Source organism: Bos indicus, chromosome 25, assembly GCF_029378745.1.
Source record: "Bos indicus isolate NIAB-ARS_2022 breed Sahiwal x Tharparkar chromosome 25, NIAB-ARS_B.indTharparkar_mat_pri_1.0, whole genome shotgun sequence".
NCBI lineage: Eukaryota > Metazoa > Chordata > Mammalia > Artiodactyla > Bovidae > Bos > Bos indicus.
In genome coordinates, this window is record NC_091784.1 from 34,729,163 (window position 1) to 34,756,824 (window position 27,662).

The following is a 27,662-nucleotide window of genomic DNA, read 5'->3' on the forward strand; positions in this document are numbered from 1 at the left end:
CACCGACCTTGCTGACCATTTGCCCCATCACCGCTCCTGCCATTCCCTTCCACGTGGTCACTCCCATTCAACCCTCACATGCTGTGGCAGAACGAGAACTTGCCTTTGCCATTCTCTCTTGATACTATCTGGCTGGAGATCCCTGTGTTTAGGCCCTGAATTTACCACGTCTGCTCTGCTGCTCCTGCCTAGGATGTCCATCCCTCTTTTCTGCCTAGTGAGCTGCAACTTCTCGTCACAATCAGCTCAAATGCCATGGCCTCTGAGGTTTCTCCTAATCCTCTTAGAAGAAATGGCTACTGAAGGGAGATAAGCTCTCTTCACTGCTAGACGGCCTGAAGGGGCTTCAAAGAGCTGACATCTGACTTAGATCAATGGGGGGGAAAATGTTGCCTGCCACATCAGTAAACAAAGATGTTGCAGGCATCAAGCCATCACCTTACAGCGGCTGAAGGAAGGGAACTTAGGATAGAAACAGGATGCCTGCCATCTAGGTCCACTCTCAACACCCCTCCCCAGAAACTCAGGATGAAAAAGCACTGGATACTGACCCCAGATAGTGGAGGTGCATATCAAAGGAAAGATTTCAATGAGCTGGAACTTTTGCATCTTCCCATCCATAGGAAAGCACTAAATTCCTCAACTTGAGATACTTGGTTTTCTTTTAATTAACAGTAATCTTTCTTGACTTCCCTGGTGGTCCAGTGGCTAAGACTCTTCGCTCCCAAAGCAGGGGGCCTGGGTTTGATCCCTGATCAGGGAACTAGGTTCCACATGTTTCAACTAAGAATTTGCAGGCCACAACTAAAGAGCCTGCATGTGGCATCTAAGACCTAGCACAGCCAAATAAATATTTTAAAAAAACAAACAAAAATCCCAGTAATCTTTCCGTGTTCTGACTACCTGGCTTTGGTTGCAAAAACTCCTATGTATCCTGGCTCCTCCCTTACCTCTTGTGAGCAGTCTCTCAGACTGTCTGAGATACTGTTGCCCGGGCTTAAGTCCTTGGTTTTGTCTGCCAAATAAAACATAATTCACAACTTTTAGGTTGTGCATTTTTCAGTAGAAAAATGAGAATTTACCTTTTACTGGCAATGATCCTTCTCACTTTAAGGTGAGAAGAAAAGAGAAAAAGGTCTGGCATTGGCCTGTTGCCATTCAGGGACACCTAGCAGTTTATTCCTGTCTAGGCTGGAAAGACATGTTCTTGGGCCACTGCAGATTTTTGAACCAAGGTAGTAAACAAGAAGATTCTTGAGAGTCCCTTGGACTTCAAGATCAAACCAGATTTGAATATTCATTGGAAGGACTGATGCTGAAGCTCCAATACTTTGGCCCTCTGATGGGAAGAGCTAACTCACTGGAAAAGACCCTAATGCTGGGAAAGATTAAGGGCAGGAGGAGAAGGGGGTGACAGAGGATGAGATGATTAGGTAGCATCACCGACTCAATAGACATGAATCTGAGCAAACTCTGGAAGATAGTGAAGGACAGGGGAGCCTGGTGTGCTGCAATCCAGGGGGTCACAAAGAGTCTGATACAACTTAGCGATTGAACAACAAACAATTTAATAGGCATGAATGATTAAAAAGTGTGTTTCTGACTGTACTTGATGGGCAAACAAATTTTGAGTGACTGTGGTCTACTTAGAGTAGCTCAAACGTTCTCACTCTCCAGGCACGGTTATTTGTTTTCCTACTGCACCCTATGAAAGCATTCATCACATAGAACGGTGATTATCTCTTATTTTTTTCAGAGCAGTAGTATCTGTCTTATTTTCTTCCCCTGTTGCCCCAAAAGACTATATGAGTGAATGAATTTATCTTTAATAGACATGTCCTTTAATATATTTTTCCAACAAAGCTTCTATATTATCCTTTCCAGCAAACTCCTAGAAGCAAGCATTATACTAAATACCCCACTCTCGTCTAGAAGTTAACTTTACGGGGACCCAACCTGAACCGCAAGTAATCTCAACAGAACCGATGCCGATAAAGTCTCCGGGTTACTTCCCGCCAACCCGTTCTTCCGTGAGCCCCACCCGCGCATCTCCGGGCGTGGCCGAACGCGGTGCCTTTAAGAAGGGGGCGGAGCCCGAGTGGAAAGACAAAGCCCCTGGCCGCGCGCTCCCCCTCCCCCCTCCGGCGCACCACACGGACAGTGGTGCCCGGATGTCGGTGTCGCCTTCGGTGACAGATGGCGCAGAGTCAGTACATGTTAGAGGGCTTTTCTGGCCTGACCTCTCTGAATTCCCGGCCTTTCGGTTCCCCGTTTTTCCCCACTTTCAACTCCGCCGCCGGAGGCCCGCGCGTCTGTCACTGGCGCTTACATAACGTGACCTTTCACCTCTTCATACTGCCCTCTAGTGAGCTGCAACCCAACTAGGCGGCCCGGGAAGGGGGCGGGACCCAACCGCAGAGCGGCAGCTCCTCTGAGCCAATAGATTTTGGGTGCTGACCAGTTCTCCGCCTATTGGAGCATTCGCCACCGGCGCCACAGGGGAGCAAGTTAGTGTGCGCGCTGGCCGGGCGGGGGGTGGAGGGGAATCTCCCGCCATTTTTCAATAATTTCCTCCGGTGCAGCTGAGGACGAGTCGTGACTGCCGAACGCGGGGACCCGTAGAGAAGGTTGGCCGGAGGCTTCGGGACGGCGCGGAAGTGTGTGAGGGAGTTCTGTGCCCGTGGGTCCCGTTCCATGGCTCTAGCGCGGCGGCGCCAGCAGTGAGGGAACCGAGTTCGCGCCGCCCTCTCACCCCTCCCCTCCCCCACCCCACCCCCGGGAGCCAGGCGCTCGCTCCGGGCCGCTCGGCCTAGTGTTGCGCCGCGGGTCCACTGAGGAGCCGCCGCCTTCCCCGCTGCCTTCGCCGCGATGGCGCCGCTCCTGGGCCGCAAGCCCTTCCCCCTGGTGAAGCCGCTTCCCGGCGAAGAGCCGCTCTTCACGATCGCGCACACTCAGGAGGCCTTCCGCACCCGGGAGTATCCTTTTCCAGCAGCGCCGGCCAGGCCGCCCGCGGGATGGGGTGGGGCGAGGTGGGCCGCGTAGCCCCGCGCTGGTGGCAGCTGTCAGCCAGCGCGGCGCCGGCGGGCCTGCACCCGGAGCCGGAGCCCCGGGCCCGCCGATCCTGGAGTGGGGGGTGGGGGTGGGGGGGTGCGCGGGCGGGCCGGCCGGCCGGCCGGCCGGGCTCGGGCCGCCTCCGAGCCTTGCGCCCTCCATCCTTCCCCCGGCTCCGCACTTTGTCCCCGGGCCTCGTTATGGAGGAGCGACCCTCCATCCCACTCCCAGCGGGGGTTGGCGTTAGGCCCTAAGTACCGGCGATGAATGGGGTTTCCTTTGCTGCTGCTTTTTTCTTTTAAAATTAAACCTTCCACTTAAGTTTTGGAAATCGTACTTGGGCGGCCTCGTGATCCGGGTTGTAGAAGGAGCGATTGGGTTCTCCCCCTGCCCCAATCTCTGCGGGGACATTTGTGTTTTGCTCCTTCCGAGTGGACTGGAGGCTGATGAACTGACGGGATCAAAATCAAGAATGAATTTCCAGACTTAGAGGAAAGACAGTAAAAAAGTTATCTTGGAGGAGCCGATGCCTTCTATCCCCGGACTTGCACAGATTTGGAATTCTGACGGTGTACAATATCGGTATTTATCTTTAAACAGCGTTTTTCAAAGACACGCTTGCAGTTTTAATGTTGTATTGTAGGAACACGAGGCTCATGTTTTAAATGAGAGGCATCCTAATCATTGCTTAAGGTTTCTTGCTGTCAAGCTTATTGTCAACTCTCTTAGTTAAACTTGTACCACTCTTTTTTTTATGGATGCCAGATGCATCCTTTTTGAATCTTAACCGTAAAAAAGGTTTTTGAATCTAGCATCCTTTAGTGTACAGAAAGCTTAAAGAGTGAAGGCTTCTGTTAGCTTTATCACCGCTTTCCCTTTGAAAGGACTTGATTTCTCAGCAGTGTCTGTTTGCTTCCGTGTAGAAGGAAGTGCGAGTGTGAGCCATATCATTTGATTATATTTGTCTTTGATCCTCCCTTTAATGTAGTGCTTTATGGGATTGTTTTCAGTGCAGTTTGAGGATATTAGGTGCAGGAAGGGACTTGGAAAATGAGTCCGTGCTGTAGGAAGACTCTCGAAGAAATGCAACCAGAGTACCTCAGAGCGGAACTAGATCCTGGAGATGGTGGGGTTCCCCTGCATGGGTATGCCTGGTAGGCCCAGATAGTTGAGATCACACGCTTGTAAATGGTAAGAGTCAGGAGGAGAATCCAGTGCTCTTGGTACCTCATGCCTGAAAGTAGATCACAAAAGGAACATGGAATGCTATTCCTTCGCTTTTAATAATGTTAATCCACTGTTTGTTCCAGCTGGTAGCACAAGATGTGTGTGTGTGTGTGTGTGTGCCCTCAGTGGCTCAGTCGTGTCCGACTCTTTGCGACCCCAAGGACTGTAGCCCGCCTGACTCCTCTGTCCATGGGATTTCCCGAGCCAGAATACTGGCATGGTTTGCCATTTCCTTCGTTAGGGGATCTTCCCCACCCAGGGTTCGAACTCCCGTCTCTTGGTGTCTTCTGCATTGGTGAGTGTGCTCTTTACCACTGAGCCACCGGGGAAGCCTGTGGTATAAGTTACAGTGTGTTTAAGGGAGAGGTTGAAGTGGTAATCTGGTTTTTCTTGTCCTATTAGGGCTTTGGGAGGATTGTTTTGGAGAAGTGCTCCAGCTCTCCCAAACACAGCATTATTCTAAAAGTGCCGGAATTTTTTTTTTTTTTTAATAACATTCCAAAACATCAGTGAAGTAAAAAACTACTTGTGGAAATATACTATATCCTTTTCACATGTCTTTTGAGCAGTTGATGGTTATTCACACGAATATTACTGGATGTTGATTTTCACGTCTGGTTCTAGTGAAGTATAAGAAACTGCAATAGGGAGGAGACACATTCTGAGTCTAATAGGACCTGAGCTCTGTTTAAGAAAAAAAATGGCTGTAGATAGCTAACTTAGAACTGGCAGCCTAGGTTTCTTCGTATCATTTACTGAAATTGTTGAAATATAATGGTATATATGAAGTGTTTCTTTTAATGATGACAGTTGAACACTGATACGTTGATACGTGTAACTTTTAAAATGTTGTGTATTTAATAAAAATTCTTCATCTTTAAAATCTCCCCTACCAGTTTTTAGAACTCTTTTAACAAAGGAGTTCATAAATTGTGTTAACCTATTGGGGAGAACTTGCTCCCTTGGGAATGTCTACGAGTGGAAGTACTTTGAGGATGGTTTTTAAACTATTGTACTGTGTGGTTGGCTGGTTGGCATATTTTTTTATTAGGCTATTAGTGATTTCATAGAGGAGAATGAGGATGTGGTTGGGTAACTGCTGCATTTGAAGTGTTGGTTTTTTCAGTTTTAAGTTTATAGTTACAATTATGTTTTTAATAGGATTTCATACTTTAATTTTCTCCTAATTCCTCCCTTTGGATTGCATGTATGTTCTGTAGCAAATTTGTATGGTATTTTACTGACTTAAAGCTGTGAGCATTGTGTTCTTGAAGGCATTGTTGTATGTCTTCATTAAACTTACAGGGATAATTGTGAATGATGCACACACATTTAATGACTGGGTTGTATATTGATGATTATTGTACTGTACCTTTAAATCTATGGCACATTGCTTCCCAGGAGAGTACTACTACAGGCAAGCGCCTAGATCTTACCTGGAAAAGTTAACTTTATCAGAATCGCTTCTTGATCTGATTGTTTGACAGTAGAAGTCTGCATTGACTATATTTAAGTCAAGATGGATTTTAGGGAGGAACTGAACCTGGAGGCAGCCTGCTGTAGATTATTATTATTATTATTATTATTTTGTATTGCTTTGACTACTCTAGTTTCTAAAGCCTAGAAACTAATTCATAACCTTAGTAGCATCAGTATGAGAAATTTTAGATGGTATAATTAGGAGAAGCTGTTAGAATATACAGTTATTCTGGCTCTAGGTAAGAATAACTTAATTTGCCAAGAAAAACATGACAAGCATTTTAAGAGCTGGGGTTAAATAGTAGTTGCAAGACAGGATTTTATTGGACAGTTGGAATACTGAACTCGTATGTTGATTTTCATAATTTAATTTCTTTAACAAGTTATTACCAGATTAGAGTTATTTTTAACTTAATGACAGGCTGGTCCAAAGAGAGAAAACAGGCTAAAAAGCGAACCTTGTGTTGCTGCTTTGTCTTCTCACTTAGAACTCCTAGGGTTATAGTTATACTTATTTAACCTCCATACTTTTCTGGGCCGCTTCCTTTCAGGCTATCAAGTACTTTGTTGAAAGAAACCATACTTAAAAGGCTAAAGAGAACAAAGAAGCAGCATATGGTGGTAAGGAGGTACCTCTTAAACTCTTGAAAAGAGAGATACATAATGAGTTAGTCTAGGATTTGAAAATATCTTATCATTTATAGCGTACACAACCTTTGGAGAATTGCTTTGACATTTTGTCTGCAATTATAAGTACAGCAGTGGCTGGAACATAAAAACTTCAATTGGCATTTGCCCTGAGGGGTTATTTGAGAGTGAGTGACTTATTTTGGTAACCTAAAATCTGAAATAGGATTCAGAGGCAGCTGACTCAATATCCTTCTGATAGGCTTTTTTTTTTTCCCCTCCTTTTTAAAAAAAAAAAAAACAAAACATAAGTCAAATGAATAACTAGAAAAGAATTATATAAACTTAAAAGTACCTCATGATAGGGGTTGTTGTAGAAATTTCAGTTTTAAACTTTTAAAATTAATCTAATTTGAATAACTAGTCAATTAAAAATTGTGTTGTCAGAGGAACTTCATTCCTAAATAATAAGCATTAGGATTGTACTGCTGTTCTATGGGGAGAAGGCAATGGCAGCCGACTCCAGTGTTCTTGCCTGGAGAATCCAGGGACGGTGGAGCCTGGTGGGCTGCAGTCTATGGTATCACACAGAGTCAGACACAACTGAAGCGACTTGGCAGCTGTCCAGTGTGATGTGGTGGTGGTGGTGTTTGGTCGCTAAGTCGTGTCTGACTCTTCTGACCCCATGGACTGTAGCCGGCCAGACTCCTCTGTCCACAGGATTCTCCAGGCAAGAATACTGGTGTGGGTTGCCATTTCCTTCTCCAGGGGATCCCTGACCCGGGAATTGAACCTGGGTCTCCTGCATTATAGGCACGTTCTTTACCAACTGACCTACAGGGGAAGCCCCAATGTGATGTGAGCCACATGTAATTAAATTTTTTCTAGTGGCCACATTTGAAAAAAAGGAAAATGGGTGAAAAAAAGGAAAGAGACGTTTTTCTTATTTTCCAAGATTCAGGCTGAAGGAGCGGTCCCTTATCTGCAGCATCTTTTTCTGGTGGCAGAAAAAACAACAGGAAACTGATGGGTTTTTAAGCTTCTTCCTGGAGGTGGCCTCTGTTCCATCTATTTGTCAAAGCAAGTCATGTGGTCAGACCCAAGGTGGTGATGGCGGGGTGATGTACTTTCCTCTTCCCAGGAGGCGTTTCAAGCCACGTGGTAGTGGGTGGAGATGTATTGATAAAATCCTCTTATGGATTGGAGTGGATATTTGGAAAGAATAGTACTGTCTGCCACATTTTAGGGTTAAGGAAATGTTTCCTGGGGAAAGTTATTTTTAAGTTGAGATCTAAAGGATGGCTAGGAGTTAGATGGGGACTTCCCTGGAGATCCAGTGGTTGAGATTCTGTGCTTCCACTTAAGGGGACATGGGTTCAATCCCTGGTCAGGGAACTAAGATCCTACACAGGACGGATGGCGCAGCAAAAAAAAAACAAACAAAAAAACAGTTAGATGAAGAAGAGGTCTACATCTTTTGAAGAGCTTGTGAGTTTGATGGTTCTTGATTTTGAAAAAAAAATAATTACTAAAAAAATGTTAAAACCTTTTATTTTTTTGTGCCGTTGCACTTGTGGAACCTGGGCAAATGGCATGAAACTCACTGAGTCCTGACCGCTGGACACCAGGGAATTCCCGCTTTTGAGAAATAGAAATCAGCTTCATATGGCTGGAGTGAGAAAGTAGGAGCGAGAGGCAGTGATGAGGTACACAAATGGGGCTGTGCGGTAGACAGGAATTTGGACTTTGCCTTAAATTTAGTGGAGGCTGTTAAAAGAATTTGAAAAGCAAAGAAGCAGGCTTTTAGATTAGGAAGATTACTGTGGGTGCAGCGTTGAGAATGGTTAAGAATGGGTCTGTAGCCTCGAGACCAGTGGCAACTAGACCGGTGATTAAGTCATCTCAGCACTAGATAGACAACAGCTGTCTGAATACATTCACTAGCCCTTGAAGTGGAGAGAAGTACAGTTTGTGAATTTCTGAAATAAGTAGATTTGTCAGGATTTGGTGATTGATTGAGGAGGAGTCAGGTTATGTTTTGGTTATCATTTGGTTAGTGGTGTCCTGTGACATCAGTTCAGTTCAATCACTCAGTCGTGTCTCTCTCTTTGCGACCCCGTGGACTGCAGCACAGGCTTCCCTGTCCATCACCAACTGCTGGAGGTTGCTCAAACTCATGTCCATCGAGTCGGTGATGTCATCCAACCATCTCATCCTCCCTCGTCCCCTTCTCCTCCTGCCTTCAGTCTTTCCTAGCATCAGGGTCTTTTCCATTGAGTCAGTTCTTCGCATCAGGTGGCCAAAGTATTGGAGTTTTGCTTCAGCATCAGTCCTTCCAATGAATATTCAGGACTGATTTCCTTTAGAATGGACTGGTTTGCTCTCCTTGCAGTCCAAGACTCTGAAGAGTCTTCTCCAACACCACAGTTCAAAAACATCAATTCTTTGGCGCTCAGCTTTCTTTATAGTCCAACTCTCACATCCATACATGACTACTGGAATAACCCTAGCTTTGACTGTGACATAGAGGACCCTATGAGACTGGAAGGAAGAGGGTGGCCCTGGCCAACCCTTAAAAGACATATCCCCTGAGGACATAAAGTGGTTAGAACCAAATAGGCCCAAGGTGGCAGAAGCCTGGACTTCCAGTAACCTTGAATCTCATTATATATACTCTTTGTAATACTTTAGCATATGGTAAATGACTCCCACAGGCACCAAGACCTTTTGGAGGCTGAGCCATAAAAGGCCAGAAAGTGGGTGGTGGCCCAGTTCTTGGAAATGCCTGCCCCTTCCCCAAAATAGAATGGACTAACTGTGAAAGTGCTGTACGCAATATGCCAGCAAATTTGGAAAACTCAGCAGTGGCCACAGGACTGGAAAAGGTCAGTTTTCATTCCAATCCCAAAGAAAGGCAATGCCAAAGAATGCTCAAACTACCGCACAATTGCACTCATCTCGCACGCTAGTAAAGTAATGCTCAAAATTCTCCAAGCCAGGCTTCAGCAATATGTGAACCGTGAACTTACTGATGTTCAAGCTGGTTTTAGAAAAGGCAGAGGAACCAGAGATCAAATTGCCAATATCCGCTGGATCATGGAAAAAGCAAGAGAGTTCCAGAAAAACATCTATTTCTGCTTTGTTGACTATGCCAAAGCCTTTGACTGTGTGGATCACAATAAACTGTGGAAAATTCTGAAAGAGATGGGAATATCAGACCACCTGACCTGCCTCTTGAGAAATCTGTATGCAGGTCAGGAAGCAACAGTTAGAACTGGACATGGAACAACAGACTGGTTCCAAATAGGAAAAGGAGTTCGTCAAGGCTGTATATTGTCACCCTGTTTATTTAACTTCAATGCAGAGTACATCATGAGAAACGCTGGGCTGGAAGAAGCACAAGCTGGAATCCAGATTGCCAGGAGAAATGTCAATAACCTCAGATATGCAGATGACACCACCCTTATGGCAGAAAGTAAAGAGGAACTAAGAAGCCTCTTGATAAAGGTGAAAGTGGAGAGTGAAAAAGTTGGCTTAAAGCTCAATATTCAGAAAACGAAGATCATGGCATCCGGTCCCATCACTTCATGCGAAATAGATGGGGAATATATTAATATATAATAGTGGAATATATAATTAATATATAATAGTGGAAACAGTGTCAGACTTTATTTTTCTGGGCTCCAAAATCACTGCAGATGGTGACTGCAGCCATGAAATTAAAAGACACTTACTCCTTGGAAGGAAAGTTAAGACCAACCTAGATAGCATATTCAAAAGCAGAGACATTACTTTGCCAACAAAGGTCCATCTAGTCAAGGCTATGGTTTTTCCTGTGGTCATGTGTGGATGTGAGAGTTGGACTGTGAAGAAGGCTGAGCGCCGAAGAATTGATGCTTTTGAACTGTGGTGTTGGAGAAGACTCTTGAGAGTCCCTTGGACTGCAAGGAGATCCAACCAGTCCATTCTAAAGGAGATCAGCCTTGGGATTTCTTTGGAAGGAATGATGCTAAAGCTGAAACTCCAGTACTTTGGCCACCTCATGCGAAGAGTTGACTCATTGGAAAAGACTGTGATGCTGGGAGGGATTGGGGGCAGGAGGAGAAGGGGATGACAGAGGATGAGATGGCTGGATGGCATCACTGACTCGATGGACTTGAGTCTGAGTGAACTCCAGGAGTTGGTGATGGACAGGGAGGCCTGGCGTGCTGCGTTTCGTGGGGTTGCAAAGAGTCGGACACAACTGAGTGACTGATCTCTCTCTCTCTGATCTCTCCCCAAAATAATTGGAATAATCTTCCTACTACTGCCTATGAATTTACCCAAACCATTAAAAACTAACCATCCCGTATTTCAGGGCCTCTCAGCTTCTGAGATGGCCCCACTCTGTGGAGTGTGTGTCTCCCTAAATAAACCTGCTTTCCCATTTAGGTCTTAGGGCAGAGCCTGACTGCTTGCATCCTTCACAAGTGTTCTGTGTTAATAAATCTACTTCTTGCCTATAGCTTTGCTTCTTGCTGAATTCCTTCTGTGCTGATACTAAAGAACCTGAGCTTCATTAAGTCTTGAGACCAGGTGTGCGACTTCAGCAGGGAAACTGGGTTCAAGTCCCATCTGCAATGTAATTGGGTTTGAGTCACAGTCTGAGATGTGGGGTTTCACCTAGAAGAGGATCAGTTGTTTATTTTGACTGTGGAGTCATGAAGTGTTTAGTTTGGACATTCTTATGTTGAATTGCTGAGGCTCTCCAAATGGAGATGTATGTGTTGCTAGTATATATCTATATATGGGCCTGGAGTTCAGAGAGAGGGGACTGAGCTGCTGATAGAAGTTATTAGCATTTGTAGATAGTAATTGAAGTTAATGGGAGTGGATGAGGCCACCCAGAAGGAGAATGCTGTACTGATAAAGATTTTCAAAGGCGGGTGGGAAAGACTTGTATCAGGGTAGAAGGGACTGTCATTACTGTATTTGAAAAACCATAATCAATCAGTATTTGCTATTTGAATATATATTGTTTGAAACTAGTTTCCTTTTTTTTTTCCTTCTGAAAATAAAAATCTTAGAAAATAAAACCCAGTAAAATCTTGATAAGAGGTTTTCAGTTCTGTGGGGGGGTCAGAGTATTTTTCCCGTTGTAACATGTTTGCATTTCAAGGGGCCTGAGGGCAAGTGAGATTTTTAAATCAGAAGAAATGGGTTTAAAAGCAAATGAGACTGGGGAGAAAAAGGATGTGAGCGTGAGAAGCACAAAGGACCTGAGAAGAAGATTACCAGTGAGGCCAGTTAAATGTTTTAAAATATTATGACTGCTTGAGAAATGAGGATCAGAAGCTGGATTTGGAGAATGGCTCTGTTATGGGAGAGAAAGAACTGAACTGAAAAGTATGTAAGTGGTTACAGTAAGGGGGCTCAAGAGGTTAGGATGAGTCCCTGAGTTCTGACTTGGACCATTCAGTGAGATTGGGAGTATCTGTTAAAGAGCACGTTTGAGCAGGAGTGGAGGGGTAGTGAGAGTTTAGAAAAAGTTGGATTTGAGGAATCACTGAGGCATCTGGGTGGTAGCAGTCCTATTGGCCATATGGGTTTTAGTCTGAGGAGAATGGACTTGGCACGTTATTCCAACTATTGAAAGTAACTAATAAAAACGTAATGCTTTCTCTTTAGGATATATTTGTTAATCTCATATTCTCTCTGATGGTGCAGTACATTTCTTCAGTGTAGACGAATGATGTATTAGAATGTTATTAAGCTTTTTGAATGTTTAAATAAATCCACTTACTGATTGTTTTTTATTTTACCTCCCCTCCCCAGGTGCAAATAGAGAAACAGAAAACAAACCCATTTTGTTGGTGATTTACTGTCCCTATGGAAGCCATGCTAGTCCATTTTCACCATAGGATTTTATAAATTTTCAGTGATTGGATTTGCATAGGGCTCTATGGAAGTCTGACTCCTGGTTTTCACTGGTACTCTGTTTTAATAGTTTAATCATTTAAATATTATCATCACCCCCCTGAGGAAAAAGAGACGTTTTGTTTTTGGCAGATCCAGAGAATGATACAGTGAGAGAAGGTACTTATTTATTGACTAAAACTACAGTTTTGGATTATTTGTGGATTTATCCCTGTCATTTTTCTTTTAACTCATAATAGCCCTAGAAGACCAAGAATCTCCTTTATATTAAAAATGAATTATTTGTTTAGTTGTTCAGTAATATTACAAGAGGAGCTGTTTAAATACTTTTTATTTCAACCATTATAGAAACTGTCACTTGGAAAGTACAGAGATTGGCAGTTAATTCTCTAGTTGTGGTGTCAGTTTTCCTGCATAGCATCTTCTCCTGTGCATAAAAGTAAATTAGTTGCCTGTCATTTGAATTGGAATGTGGCTGGCTGATAATGAACTCCAGTTGGGGTGGTGTGGAAGGTTCCCATGTACAGGCACTAGTTGGATGATCTCTTCCTCCCTCTCCCTCACAAAGATGGACTAAGTACTGGTAAATGACTTGTGAACGTGGTGTTACTGGAGATAACATAACTCTGGATACATACTGCTGCTGCTGCTAAGTCTCTTCAGTTGTGTCCGACTCTGTGCGACCCCATAGATGGCAGCCCACCAGGCTCCTCCATCCGTGGGATTCTCCAGGCAAGAGTACTGGAGTGGGGTGCTACTATGCCAGAATTATTTTTAGGATTTTATGGTATTTATTTTTTAAACCCAAGAGAATCAAGAAGTGTTTCCAAGGTAGACTGGAAGATTATTAGTAAATGGATCATGACCGTGTGTACAGGGTTATTATTCCCAACTGCCTGGGAAACTGGTGTACCCATTTTATCTTACTGTGGAACTGATTCTTTCATTTGAGTTGTGAATTTCACATACCTTAGATTCTTATTCCTTATCTCTTGGGTTTTATTTTGCCTTAATTCTTTTCTTATAATTCTTAGTTCTGTGGGAGTCTTGTGAAGTGAAATTTGGGTGAATAGTGTTAATCATCTTGCTTGGATTTGCCAGCTGAAAACTCTTGACTTCAGTTTATGCTATGCATTACAGAGAGGATACTGTGGTTTTTTCCATGTATGATAAGTAGTTTGTGGATTAGTCTGTCTGTTGCTTGAGTATCGTTTTCCTGAGCCACTGCTCACAGAGAGTATGAAGCCCGCTTGGAAAGATACAGTGAGCGCATCTGGACGTGTAAGAGTACCGGGAGCAGTCAGCTCACGCACAAGGAGGCCTGGGAGGAGGAGCAGGAGGTTGCTGAACTGTAAGTAGGAGAAGCACTGCCCTTCTAACGCTGTCTTCACATGATGAGGAAAAGGGGACTGTTAACCACAAAACCGTATTTGTATTTAAGTTCATGGGGCGTAAATTGGAATGCATTGTATTGATGTACTGGTGTCTTGCCTCTTGTCATTTTGTGAGTAACACAGTATGTGGGATATACAGTTGTGCGTACACTTAACTTAGGTATGTACCAGGCTTTTGAATATTCTTGCTGTATACTTTTCCCTTATAAATACTCTGGGAATGTGGTTCTAAGCAAAGGAAGCTGATATAATCTAGAAGTAATACAGAGGCAGCGAATTAGCAAAGGATTTTCTGTATTTTGTGGTCATTTGAAATTTAAGACAGTATTTATAGCAGCTATTGAAAATAAATACACAGTTTGAAGATAGTTTACCTGAGTGGGATGGTTAAATGAGGTATCTTAAAAAATTCTGTGTGTGTTCAAAGGGTGTATTTGGGTATCCTTTCAAAGAAAATACTCAGAATTTAGACAACAGATGCTTGCAAAAATAAGTAGGAACTAGGGATGATAAAACACTACTTTTTTTTTGAAAATGAAATATAGTTGATATGCAGTTTTATATGTTTCAGGTGTACAGTATGGGGATTCATAATTTTTTATTTTTTTAATTTTATTATTTGGCTGCTCTGGGTCTTAGTTGTAGCATGTGGGATCTAGCTCCCTGACCAGGGATCGAACCTGGGCCCCCTGCACTGGGAGCTCAGAGTCTTAGCCACTGGACCACCAGGGAAGTCCCTGATTCATAATTTTTAAAGATTATGCTCTGTGTAGAGAAAGCGCAAAGTAGCCAAGGTGGTGGTAGTCAGGCTCTCTCGCTCTCACCCCACGGTTTGTAAATACATGGTTCTGTAACAGCTGAGAGTAATACTTACAGCACTGCGCATGCGCATCACGATGGGTCCCTGCTTGGGCACAGGCCACTTTGTTCTGTAAACGTATATAAGCTCCACGTGAAAAGCCCTTGCAGCTTCATTATGGCCACGTCCACTAGGTCAGAACGGCTGCCTCACGGCTGCTGTGCCAACCCGGAGAAAATAAACATGTCTGTGGTTCCTATGGTTCCGTAAGTTTTCTTCCAGCTTCCCTCATCACACCTTGCCTACCACGGGTTCAGCGAACAGTGAGATACAGTGAGACAACTATTTATAGTTATTATAGAGAAACAATACCCTTTTGGAAATTCAGAGTAAAAACGTTTTCTGTGGACTTCTCATTGACTTCCCTTAATAGTATATAAACAGAGAGCATACAGTTTAGTAATGAATACCATTCTGCTCTTGTGCCTGTGTAACAGAGCACTATCTTCACTTGAGACCTGGGCTCTAGTAGTGGCTCCATCACTGATTAATAATTAGTCAAGTCTGTTAACCTGGTGCCTGTTTCTTTGCTTGGGTCACTGACGTTGTTCCGTTTTGAATTAGCGTTATTTATGTTTATACCTTTTTAGTGTACTAGACTCCGGGTTGGCCTGCCTTTTCTGTAAAGTGCCAGTTAATATATTTTAGGGTTTGTGGGCCATATGGTCTCTGTCTCAACTATTCAACTTTGATGTTGTACAGTGAAAAGAGCTATTGATAATACCATAAATGAATGGGAGTGACTAGGTGCCAATAAAATTTTATTTACCAAAAAAAGTACTGGTAGCAGGGTGGAGTTGGCTCATAGGCTGTTGCTGACACCTATAGTAGCCTGTAAACTAGAGGGCAGGTGTCATGTTTGATTTATGCTAAAATTCATCACAGTGCCTAGGCACAATCGTTTGTACTGTAAAAACATGTACAATTTGCTGTTTACAAAATAAAGATAATGCTACCTTCTGGATGTGTTTTTGGGTGTATAAAAGTTCTCTTCGAATGACAGATGATAACCATTAACCTATAGCAAATAAAGAAAATAAAGAGTAGTAAGGGGGAGATCAGTTATTGTTGCTTGTAATATGATGATGTACCTGGATAACCCAAAGACAATCAGGTGGACAGCTGTTAGGAACAGATCAGAGAATTGATGAAAATAAATTGCTCTCCTTCACACAAAGAAATAAAGTACAGTGGGAATTCAGAGGTTAGCAAGACTAACTTAGAGTTGCTGGGGAAAACTCCACGAGATTTAGTGAAGAAGGTGACACTTGAAGGATAGTCTGTGCCTGGCTGCAGAGGACAGGGTGAGGTGTTTATATTTACTTCTATGAATAATCTTTGTATTTTCCAGTGCCTTGCCTGTATGTGCTAAAGGACTTTTTCAGTTGACCCGAATAACTCTCTGGATAGTCTTTTCCGCATTTTCTTGGAAACTGATGACTTGTTTGTTTAGTTTGAAGGAGGAGTTCCCTGCCTGGTATGAGAAACTTGTCCTGGAAATGGTTCACCATAACACAGCCTCCTTAGAGAAGCTAGTGGATACTGCTTGGTTGGAGATCATGACCAAATACGCAGTGGGAGAAGAGTGTGACTTTGAGGTGAGCGCCTGTTTTTACTTATTTTTTTAATGTGATTTGATTCACTAACCAGATGACAACATTATTTCTTTGTGAGTAATATTGAAGTCCCCTTTACGTAATAGTATCAAATATATTTTTAAACATTTAAGTATTTTAATCACTAAGTTTTAGAACTATGTAAAAGACTCAGCTATTTTTAGTCCAAATCTATGGAATCTAAGGCAAAAGATTTCCATTTCCCTACAACAGTGGTTGAGTTGACTTCTTTCTGTATAAGTTTGTTTAATTTTCCAGCCCATTACTAGAGGATAACTATCACTGAAGTAAATAGGTAGGGTGACTATTACTATTACTAAAGGGTTTACTAAAGTCATAGGTAAACTATTTACATAACACTAAAGCAATCCCTACATAGTCCTTTGAAAGTTTAAAATAAGATTCATTTGTTGAAGTTCTGTATGTACTGGATACTGGGCTGGTTGCTTTATATAATATCTTATAGAATCTGCACAGAAAGGCTGAGGCGGTAAACAGGCTTAGATGTTTAAATAGCTTGTTCAGGTTGATACAGTGTACTAGTATGTAATGAAATAGCTGACTGACAGTGGCCAGGACTTCTCAAAGTTTAGCCTAAATAAAATTACTTTGAGGGTTTATGAATATGCATTCTTGGGCCCTGTCCCCTGAGACTTTACATGGAGGATCTAGGGTAGGACCTGAGAGTTGGCAGTTCTAACACCTCCAGGATGTGATGATATGAACACCTGGGGGACATCCGTTTTGGGCAGCATCAGCTTAACCAGTGAAGACAGTTGATTATCTCACATAATAAGTCTTAGAAGCGGGCAATTCCAAGTTTGGTGTAGAGGCTGTCCTTGTGCCTTTCTGTTCTGTTCTTGGTGTGTTTGGTTTTGTCCTTATTTTCGTTGCCTCTTGATTGTAAAATTGTGACTACTCAGAGCAAGCAAATGCTTGTCTAAGCATAGTAAGAAAATCTTTATCAGAAGCATATTCTTCCCCATTCCCTTTTATCTTTACATGTTATTGACTATACCATGGCTTACATAACCATCTTCAGCCACAAGGGGGCTAAGAAAGTGAATACTCCCTTTTTTTTTTCTCCCTTTTTTTGAAGCCTCAGAAGGAGGGAGAAAAGGAGGAGGGTGATGGCTTAGGTTAACCCAGCAGTAGCCAGTAAGTCCTTGTCTGGTTCCAAAGTTCTTGTTCTTTCCTCAGTTTACTTTGACTCCCTGTATCTCCCAGCTGCTTTTTATATTTGTAATGTCTGTGGAATCATCATTGGGTTTTAATGACACACTTTATATCATTCAGTGTTCTGGCAGGAAACAGATGGTATTATTCAAATGGTGTAATTGAATTGAGTTTGAAAAAGAAACTTCAGATCACAGTCTGATCTAAGTCAAGGAAAACCAACAAGGAAAGGTTAAGTACCTCATGGCAGTCAATAGTGGAGAGGCTTTACTGCTTCTAAACTCCAAGTAAATGAGGGGAAGGGAAGGTTACTGGAACTAGGAGAGAATGATGTAATTGTAGAAAAGTGCTTTGGTATAGCGAGAAGCAGTCAGCCTGCTGAGGCTGATAGTCAGGAGATGCCAGTGTCACCCTGGTGTCAGCTTTCTTTCACCCTGTGATTTTCTGCTTATGCTCCCCATGGGTTGAACTCCTCAAAACCTAGGGAGAAAGGAGCCCTTTGATATAGTTCATTAAGATCAGCCTGTTTAAGCACAGAGCAAGGTCGAGAAGACTGAGATGGACTTGGAGTGGTGAAAGGAAAATACTGCAAGGTGGAGGAGGAGGAGTTCCAGAAGAGGGAGAGAGGTGTGTCTGTGAACGTATGAGAAGACGTTTATATTCATCAGGAATCCAGAAAGTCAAATGGAAACCACAGTGAGATCATTTTATACACATCTGATTAGTGAATAAAGAAAAGTTAAAATAATGCCAAGTTTTGACAAGACTGTGGAGCTGCTCATCCATTGCTAACTATTTCGGTAACTGCTTTGGCATTATTGAATACAATATGCCCTTTGACTAGGGTTTTTATTCTTGAGTATTTTCTCTTTTAATAACTGATAATGTTGAGCACCTTTTCTGCTTGTTGCTACCTTTTATTTGTGTTTCCTTTGGTGAAATGTCTGTTCAAATCTTCCTCCATTTTAAAATTAAAATTTAATTTAAATTGGATTATTTTCTTGTTTTTAAGTTGTGAGACTTATTTGTATTTTCTGGATACAAATCCTTTGCTATATATATGCTTTTTTTGCTCCAATCTAGGACTTGTATTTTGATTTACTTAACAGTGTCTTTAGAAGAGCAGACATTTTTAGTTTTGATGAAACTAAATAGAAAATATGTAACCATATCTATGCTGCTGCTACTGCTGCTAAATCGCTTCAGTTGTGTCCGACTCTGTGCGAACCCATAGACAGCAGCCCACCAGGCTCTGCTGTCCCTGGGATTTTCCAGGCAAGAACACTGGAGTGGGTTGCCATTTCCTTCTCCAATGCATGAAAGTGAAAAGTGAAAGTGAAGTCGCTCAGTCATGTCCGACTCTTCGCGACCCCATGGACTGCAGCCTACCAGGTTCCTCCGTCCATGGGATTTTCCAGGCAAGAGTACTGGAGTGGGTTGCCATTGCCTTCTCCAACCATATCTATAATTGTATGTAACATAAATGTTCTAAGGTGAAAGTTGCTGAGTCGTGTCCAACTCTTTGCAACCCAGTGGGCTGTAGACCACCAGGCTCCTCCATCCGTGGGATTTTCCAGGCAGGAATACTGAAGTGGGTGGCCATTTCCTTCTCCAGAGATAAATATTTTAAAGCTTCAATTAAAAGATAGAGATTGTCAGATTGGGTAAAAAATTTCAGAGTGATTGTAATGCAAAGAATCTAGCCAGAACAACTTTGAAAAAGAACAGCAAAAGTAGAATCCTGATGCTCTCTGGTTTTGAACCTTATTAAGATGGTATAATTTGGTATAATTATAGGCAGATATATCAGTGGGACAGAACAGCATCCAGAAATAGACACATATGCACACGCATGCATGCGTGGGCACACACACATACAGTCTGCTGAGTTTTGATAGAGGTGGAAAGGTAATTAAAGTGAAGAAAAGATAGTCTTCAGTAAATGGTTCTGGAATAATTGGATATCCGTATGTAATTTATTTTTTTAGAAAATGGAAATTCTTGAACTTTACACATATCAGGTTTGTATAGTAGTTACGGTTTGGCCTTAATACGTTGGTACATGAATTATGAACTAGATGGTGATCATTTTATTTTTTTAAGATGTCCTATTTCAAACTAGAGGTCTGGGAAATAAGGTTGGAAAAAAAATCACTGTACTTGGCTCCTTTAGAGTTTTTGTGTACTTTTTTGGTCAGGTGATGTGGAATGCGTATCACCATTACCTTTAGGTTTATAGTTCTTAATTATTATCTTTGACTCTCTCCTATCTTTTCTTATAGGTTGGGAAGGAAAAAATGCTCAAAGTGAGGATTGTTAAGATTCATCCTTTGGAGAAAGTAGATGAAGAAGCCACTGAGAAGAAATCTGATGGCTCCTGTGACTCTCCCTCAAGCGACAAAGAGAATTCTAGCCAAATCGCTCAGGACCATCAGAAGAAGGAGGCAGTTGGGAAAGAAGAAGAAGGAAGGAGAGAGAGTATTAGTATGTATGATACTGTCTTTCCTCATTGAGCTATGCTACTCTTTATTTTATTATGCACAAATCTTTTTTGAGTTCTCTAGCAACTCAGTTTGTAATTGAATTTTGTTGTTAGATAGACGTGCTTTTGTTTGTTTATGCTTTGGAAAACATACCTATACTGTCACTCAGGATTTAAATCTCCTTTCACAATTAAGGGATTTGGAAGTCATTTCCTCTAGTTGCTTAGAAATCTGTGTGCACATATCAAGCTACTCAAGATGGGAAAGAAGGTTTGCCTTCTTTTTCTCTTTAAGTTGGAATTATCTGTATAGGCTTGGAAGTGGGGTGATCTGAGTAGGAGGGATAAATTCTAATCCCTGTTTCTTCTTCACATTGCAAGCCAGTGCAATGGTTTTGAGGTACTTCCTTTTGTCTGTTATCTGTAACTCACATTCCTTCTCAGATGGGAACTGCCAGAATTCTGAAGCACTATGGTGTCTAAAAGTAGGGACCTGGAGACCTAACATAATGTTTTGAAAGTTGAAGAATTGAGACATTACACATTGGGAAAATTATTTATCCTCTGAGGTTTTCCTCCCCCCTTTTAAAAAAATCTGTGTCAGTTAGGAATTTAACTGGAATAGATTTCTTCTATCTCTGAAGATATGAGTACTGACAGGGTTTGAGTATGTTGAGCTTCTTCCTCTTGACTGTCAGAGGATCACATTTTACCTCATTATGTAACTTATGAAGTTTGAATTAGAGCATTTTATTAGAGCATATGCTGTATGCTTCCATTCTGTTTTGTGTCTCCTTATGTTTTGGGCGTGTGCAGATGGTTTTAAAGGGATGTCCTTTTCTTGTCCCAAGGAAACTTCTGAGACTGTTGTAATGCGTCCACCTCAGTTGTTGATGCTTCAATTTTTTCACTCTGTATTATTAATGCTGATATCAGTGTTTTTCAGTTTCTCTTTTCCTTCTTTTTGATACTGAAGTTTTACTTACATACCCAAGACTTGAGGTTGAAAAGTGTTTTGGTTAAGTGTTGACTGATGATACGTCCTCTAACACTACTAGAATCAGATCATTGAAAGGGACTTCCCTGATGGTCCAATGGTTAGGACTCTGTGCTTTCACCACAGGAGGCAGTGGTTTGATCCCTGATCGGGGGAACTGAGATCCCTCCAAGCTAGGCCAAAAATAAAAGATCACAGAATCAGATCATCAGAATACCACTAATGTGTTACAGCTGTTAGCTTTATTCCTTAAGCATTGTGTACTTAGGAACCCCTAGTTTTAGACTTTGGCTTCTTTTTTAGGATGTTACATGCCTTAGTTTAGGTTTCAGTTTTGGGATATAATGTTATTGCTAGTCTTTGGAAAGAATGGTAGGCGGGCTCAGTTCAGTTCAGTCGCTTGGTCGTGTCTAACTCTTTGCGACCCCATGGACTGCAGCATGCCAGGCCTCCCTGTCCATCGCCAACTCCCGGAGTTTACCCAAACTCATGTCCATTGAGTTGGTGATGCCATCCAGCCATCTCATCCTGTCGTCCCCTTCTCCTCCTGCCCTCAATCTTTCGCAGCATCAGGGTCTTTTCAGATGAGTCAGTTCTTCACATCAGGTGGCCGAAGTAGGCGGGCCAAAGAATGTTACAATGTACTCTGAATGTTTTGCATTTCCACAGAAATATGATAGACAAATTCCAGTATTCAAAATGTTTTCTTACAAGGTAGTCTTCCTTCTACTTTATGGGGGGAAATGTATTAGGCAGGAACTTTTCAGCTTTGTATTCTTAACCTCACTGTTATGAATTTCGTTGTTCCTCTATCAGAAAAGAACTGTCCTTCCTCTTGGTCACAATACCTGCTCTGAATTCCATTCCTTCCTGCTTTCTCAGGATTGGGTTAACTTTATTATTCTGCACTGCAGTGCTCTTGAATGGTTATTCTCAACTTATAAATGAAGTCCCATTTCCCAAAAGCAAAACGTCCTTTTCCTGGACCCTGTTCTCTTTCTGACTGACTCACTCAAGCCAAAGTTCTTGCGAGTGTTGTCGCCGCTTTTGGACCATGAGTTTGTCCTCACGTGTTAACTCGTGCTTCTTTACTCCTGAAACTGTCCCTAGTCGGGTTTTAGGTGACCCCTGACGGCCAGATCCACTGCTTGCTTCTTAGTGTGCTTTATTTACTTTCATATTTTACACTGCTGGTCACTCTCATTTTTAGTTTATTTAATATCAGGGTCTCCTTTTTCTCCCACTATTTTTCTGTTTGCTTCCTCTCCCCACTGCTGTCCTTTAGATTTTGTTTGTTGTCATATGATTTTGTTCTGTCTCCTTTTCATTTTTCAACACATCTGCTTGGTTTCTAAGGCAGAACACTGGGAAGCCTTTAGCATCTCCCACATCTAGTTGGTTTCCAGGTCTGTCGTCTCAGCTGATCGCTTCACCATTCCTGATACATAAATTCAGATGTTTACGATTATATCTTCTGATTTCCTGTCTTCAGTCTCACCTTCCCATTTTATTCATTTTCTGACTGCTGAAAGTGTCTTTTTCCTCTTCTTAATTTTTCACATTAGTTCTCTTTCCAAAATGTACATCTGGTTAGTTAGATCAAAAATCCTTTGTTTCCCTATGCCCGTAAGACAAATTCCAATCTATTTAAGTGTTGTGCAAGGTTCATTATAATTTATAAACCTCTACTTACCTCTTTAGGCTAATTTCTTTTTTTTTGGCCATACTAGGTGGCATGTGGGATCTTAGCTTCCTGACCAGGGATTGAACCTGTGCCCCCTGGAATCTTAACCACTGGACCACCAGGGAAGTCCTGTAATCTGATTTGTTTAAAAAAAATTATAATGTAGATCATATTCACTCGTATCTCATTATTTGTAGTCTCTGAACAGGTCATGTTCTTTCTAGGTCTTCTCTGCCTATCTTCCAGGCTAAATTCATACTTCTCTCTTTTTGAGTATTTTTCTCCCTGTAGTAATTTCCTATACCAACCTCTGTTATAGTATTTTCCTCCTTGTAGTTATTACTGACTTCTCCCATAGACTTTAGCTACTTGAGGTAAAGGCTTTACAGTTTATGTTTGGGTCCCATCACTCGGTGCCTGGTTGCAGAGTACGTGTTTGGTAAAGTTATTGTTAATGAATGAATGGGCAGAATTAAAAGAATTACTTTTTTTTTCCACTAATTTTCTGTTTATTTGACTAGATGACAGAGCACGCAGATCTCCACGAAAACTTCCTACTTCATTAAAAAAAGGAGAGAGGAAATGGGCTCCTCCAAAGTTTCTGCCCCACAAGTACGATGTGAAGCTGCAGGATGAGGACAAGGTTAGTGGCGCTTTGTATTGAGCCTCTTACACAGAATGAATGCTGTGTGAGGAAGGGCCCAAGAGCTAGTTTGCTCATAGATGTGCTGTGTGAATGAATTTGTTTCTACAACAAATTCTGAGTGGTTTTCTGGTCTTCGTAATTATGACTTTAAGTTAAATTGAATTTTCTTTCCTAGGAGAGCACATGCTTTTTCCTTTCTAATAGGAATTATTAGAGTGTAAGAGTAATTTGCGTTTGAGCTTCAAAGTCAGTTGTCTGAAAAAAATAATAATCTGTTTCCAGTGGTTTTGGACTTCCTGAGGAAATAGCTCTTCCCAATTAAAAGTAGAGCTATTTGTAATAAAATAAGCTCAAAAACTGAGTTAACTCTAACCAGTGCTTTTACAAGGAATCTGTGGAGCTAATCATCTAAAATGGTAAATACCGTTTAAGTAACTTAGTACTATGTAGTACTGATGCTGAGATGTTCAATTTCCATATTTTTACATGCCCAGATTCAGGATGTATCCTTTTTTTTTTTAATGGAAGTATAGTTGATTTACAGTGTTGTGTTAGTTTCTGGTGTACAGCAGAGTGATTCAGTTACATATATATATATGTATATTCTTTTTCATTGTAGTTTATTAAAAGATACTTAATACAATTTCCTGTGCTATACATTAGGACTTTACCTATTTTATATATAGCCGTTTGTATCTTTTGGAATCAGGATGTATCTTAATATCAGTTGGCAATAATTTTTTTCTTTGTGGTGCATAATGTGTCTTTCTTTCATTAATAACATCTTAGATTTCATGAAACATGGCATGTGGCTTTCAGGTACTGGTATTTCTGTACATATAAAATCTTATTAGAAAGTTTTGGGGCAGCTAGGTGTGGAAGGCAGCTGTACACTGGTTTTTTTAATAGAAGAAGGAGCTGAGGCCTGAGAAAGCCTCTTTTAGAGTGTTGTTTCTTTTCCCCACGTCAAAAAGTTGACAAGTCTTATTTCATTTTGAATCGTTTGTTTTATAGATAGTGATCTGAAGACTTAATTGCATTATCAGGATTTCTTTATATTTTAAAATTGGGTGTTAAATACAATTTATTTTACTAAATGTTTTATGTCCCATTCAGCAAGGTGGGTTGTTAAAACATTGCTAGCAAGTCTCAATCACTTCCCTAATTAACGTTTGTTTTCTGATTAATGATTGTAAATAGTTTGGTTTACATGTAGTAAGTATGGTTTACTGTGAAATATGGTTTTATAGAAAAATAGAAAATACAAATAAGAAAAAAGATATCTCTGATCCCATACTTAGAGATGATCATTGGTGAATATAGATGTGGTTAATGGGTGGTTAGTCTTTAAATGACTCTCAAAAATGGGACTATTCTGTATATATTATTTTGTAACTTGCTTTTTTCATTTACTGTATGAGTATCATTAAATTTTCTTCCAAAACAGTATTCTCAGGTTGTTAAGTACGTATGATAGTCACCAAGGGAGTTTATTAAAAATGCAGATTTCCAGACTTCACCACCACAAATTCTTCTGATTCAGTAGCTTTGGGATGAGGCCCAAGCATTTGCATTGTAATAGCACCCTGGATGATTCTATAACTGTCCTGGTTGAGAAACTCTTTGCCCCGTTGTCTGCATAGTGTCTATGTGGATATTTTAATTTGAAACATGAGTCCTTTATGGATATACCTTTATGTATTTTCCCTTCCTCCCCACCCCCTGCCTTTTGTAAGCAGTTGATGATGACTCTCCATTTATTTCTAAGTTCTTAATAAGAGGAACTGTGGGCAATGGATAGACGCATTTTTCAGACTTTGATACATGTTGACAAATTGAGATATATTAACCTTCTGTCTCTGAAAAAGGTGATAACCCTATTGTATAGGTGGAATTAGGAGTTCTCTGGAGAAAGTATAGATCTTTGTTCTCATTGGTAAATTGCTTTTGACCCCAGTAATGAGTTATTTTTCTTTGTTAATCTAGATCATCAGTAATGTGCCAGCAGACAGCTTGATTCGTACAGAACGCCCACCAAATAAGGAGATACTTCGATACTTTATACGGCACAATGCGTTACGGGCTGGTACTGGTGAAAATGCGCCTTGGGTGGTAGAAGATGAATTAGTGAAGAAATACTCCCTGCCTAGCAAATTCAGTGACTTTCTGCTTGATCCATACAAGGTAAGGCACCTTAATTTTGGACAGAAGGATAGGACACTATTAAATGAATTTATTTTTTCTGATGGCTCCAATAGGATTAGATTTACAGTAGATTTTAAACTCTAATTTTAAATAATGAATTCAAAATTTTTTCACATGTATCTTTCATATAGGTGGTGATAATGGGGTTGGTAGGAGAGAGGTTGCATTGAATATCTCCTCTTCTAATGTGACTTATTTTTACTGTGATTGCATAATTAAAACAAAGAAACATTACATGCATGTGCTTTTTTGTCTCAGATCTTTCTTGGAATGAGGTATGGTGTTGAAAATATTTTGAAAATTGATTGCTAAAAATGAAAGCTGATATTTGTATTGTCAGATAAGGTCAAATATACTAACATCTTTGAAAAGAATTAGTAGAAAATCTAACATTCCCCTCTGTTTTTTTTTTTCCCTTTATTTATCTCACTGGGTTTTCACAATATTCTGATGAAGTTATATGGTATATCTGTATTAATCTTACTTTCCAGATGGGAAAACTGAGACTAGTCTAATTAGAACCAGCAGAAAGTAAACGACAGAAGCTAAGACATTGGCCTTGGATTTCTTATTGCCTTTTCCATCTCAGGGTTTCTTCAGTAATATTTTTTAAATGTGGGTTTTGAGGGTATTTATTTCCTTTTTGTTGATAAAAATTACTTATTTACATACTGATATTTCATCTTGATCTCTGGGCCAGAAAGTGATCAGGAGAGGGCTGCTGGTGCATTAAAACTAAGTCAGAATTCAGGATTTCTCTTTTTATATCTTCCTTACAATTATGAAAAACTAAGGATATCTTACAAGTGAGTCATGAACTAAATTATGTCAATCATCTTATGTTGATATCGCTAGCAAAAGTATATTGAGAAATATATATATTTTTTCAAACCTTGGAAAAGACCTCCAACCATGGTTTAGCATTACCATGTTTTCTTATTCTAGGCCAGCATGATCAAGCAAAGATAAAGAATTCTATATAAAATCATCTGTAAATGAGTTTTAAGATTCTTGAATCTTTTAAGTCCTTAAATATTTTCCTTTTAAAATTTTACAGTTGTATTTTATGTATTTTAGCTTAGTGATTCAAATAATATGAATAACATAAAAGGTCTCTGGGTTTTATTAGAACAAAAAAACTGATCCACACTTATTGTAGGAGCCAGAGACTTAGAATTCCAGGAATTTATCTGTTGAAAAGCAATTTCTGAAGAAACTGGCTATTCTGAAATTTTCTAATGAGGGCTTAAAATATTAACTTAATGAAATTTGGCTGTAATTCAGATGGAGACTAGGGAGTACAAGCTTGTTTAGACAACTGCCGTAAGAAGACAGTGATTCTACTTAGAGAAATGGGGAGTCATGTAAGATAACCAGTCTACAAATTAAGAGCGTATACTTATCTTATTATGTATTTTGCATCTCTAAAGAGTAATTTCTTATTCCCCAATATTATTTGATATTTCACTGATCCTTCTTTTTTGAGTTTATGTATGTTTCTTTTTCCTTTTTATAAAATCAGCTGTCTTAAAAAACTTTTTGGCATCACAGCCAAGACAGAATATACTTAAGGCACAGATAAGTAGACCATGAAAGAGTACTTTGGATTCTTTCCTGATACAAAGGAAATTTAAAATAATTCATGGAGAATTAAAGTTGATCACTTGTGATCTGCCTGTCCCAAAGGCAATGGGTTTGTGCTTGCTTCAGTAACACATTAAAATCAGAACCAAAAGCAATAGGTTAAAAATTTTTTTGTCTTTGGTTTAGTAGAATTTAGTGTTTTGGGAGGCTGCTGAATACAACTACTGTAGAGAGAGATGAGGTCTGGAGAGAGGAAGCAAGTTGTGCGTAATAGTGTTAGGAAAGGACTGGCGGGGAGAGCTTAAGTGGGAGAGAGAAAAATTATTTAGAAAAGTAGAATTTTTTAGTGTTATCTGAGCAGAGCCTGATATGGTGATAGGCGTGTGTTTGTGGTCTTGTAAACCTTAGAACTGTACAAAAAAGGTCTTCACGACCAAGATAATCACGATGGTGTGATCACTCACCTAGAGCCAGACATCCTGGAATGTGCAGTCAAGTGGGCCTTAGAAAGCATCACTACGAACAAAGCTAGTGGAGGTGATGGAATTCCAGTTGAGCTATTTCAAATCCTGAAAGATGAAGCTGTGAAAGTGCTGCACTCAATATGCCAGCAAATTTGGAACACTCAGCAGTGGCCACAGGACTGCAAAAGGTCAGTTTTCATTCCAATCCCAAAGAAAGGCAATGCCAAAGAATGCTCAAACTACCGCACAATTGCA

At 40.8% G+C, this 27,662-nt stretch overlaps 1 protein-coding gene across 1 annotated transcript in view; it reads left to right on the top strand.

Annotated features, from left to right (window-relative positions):
• The first annotated feature begins 2,508 nt into the window (after nucleotides 1-2,508).
• The window catches only part of BAZ1B (bromodomain adjacent to zinc finger domain 1B), a 56,307-nt gene continuing 31,153 nt past the window's right edge, over nucleotides 2,509-27,662 (top strand). Inside the window, exons 1-6 of the mRNA XM_019987511.2 lie at nucleotides 2,509-2,975; nucleotides 13,535-13,651; nucleotides 16,007-16,151; nucleotides 19,628-19,829; nucleotides 23,030-23,151; nucleotides 25,141-25,338. Coding sequence (XP_019843070.2) covers nucleotides 2,869-2,975; nucleotides 13,535-13,651; nucleotides 16,007-16,151; nucleotides 19,628-19,829; nucleotides 23,030-23,151; nucleotides 25,141-25,338 — 891 coding nt within the window. The 5' untranslated portion in view covers nucleotides 2,509-2,868. The remainder of the gene's footprint in view (nucleotides 2,976-13,534; nucleotides 13,652-16,006; nucleotides 16,152-19,627; nucleotides 19,830-23,029; nucleotides 23,152-25,140; nucleotides 25,339-27,662) is intronic.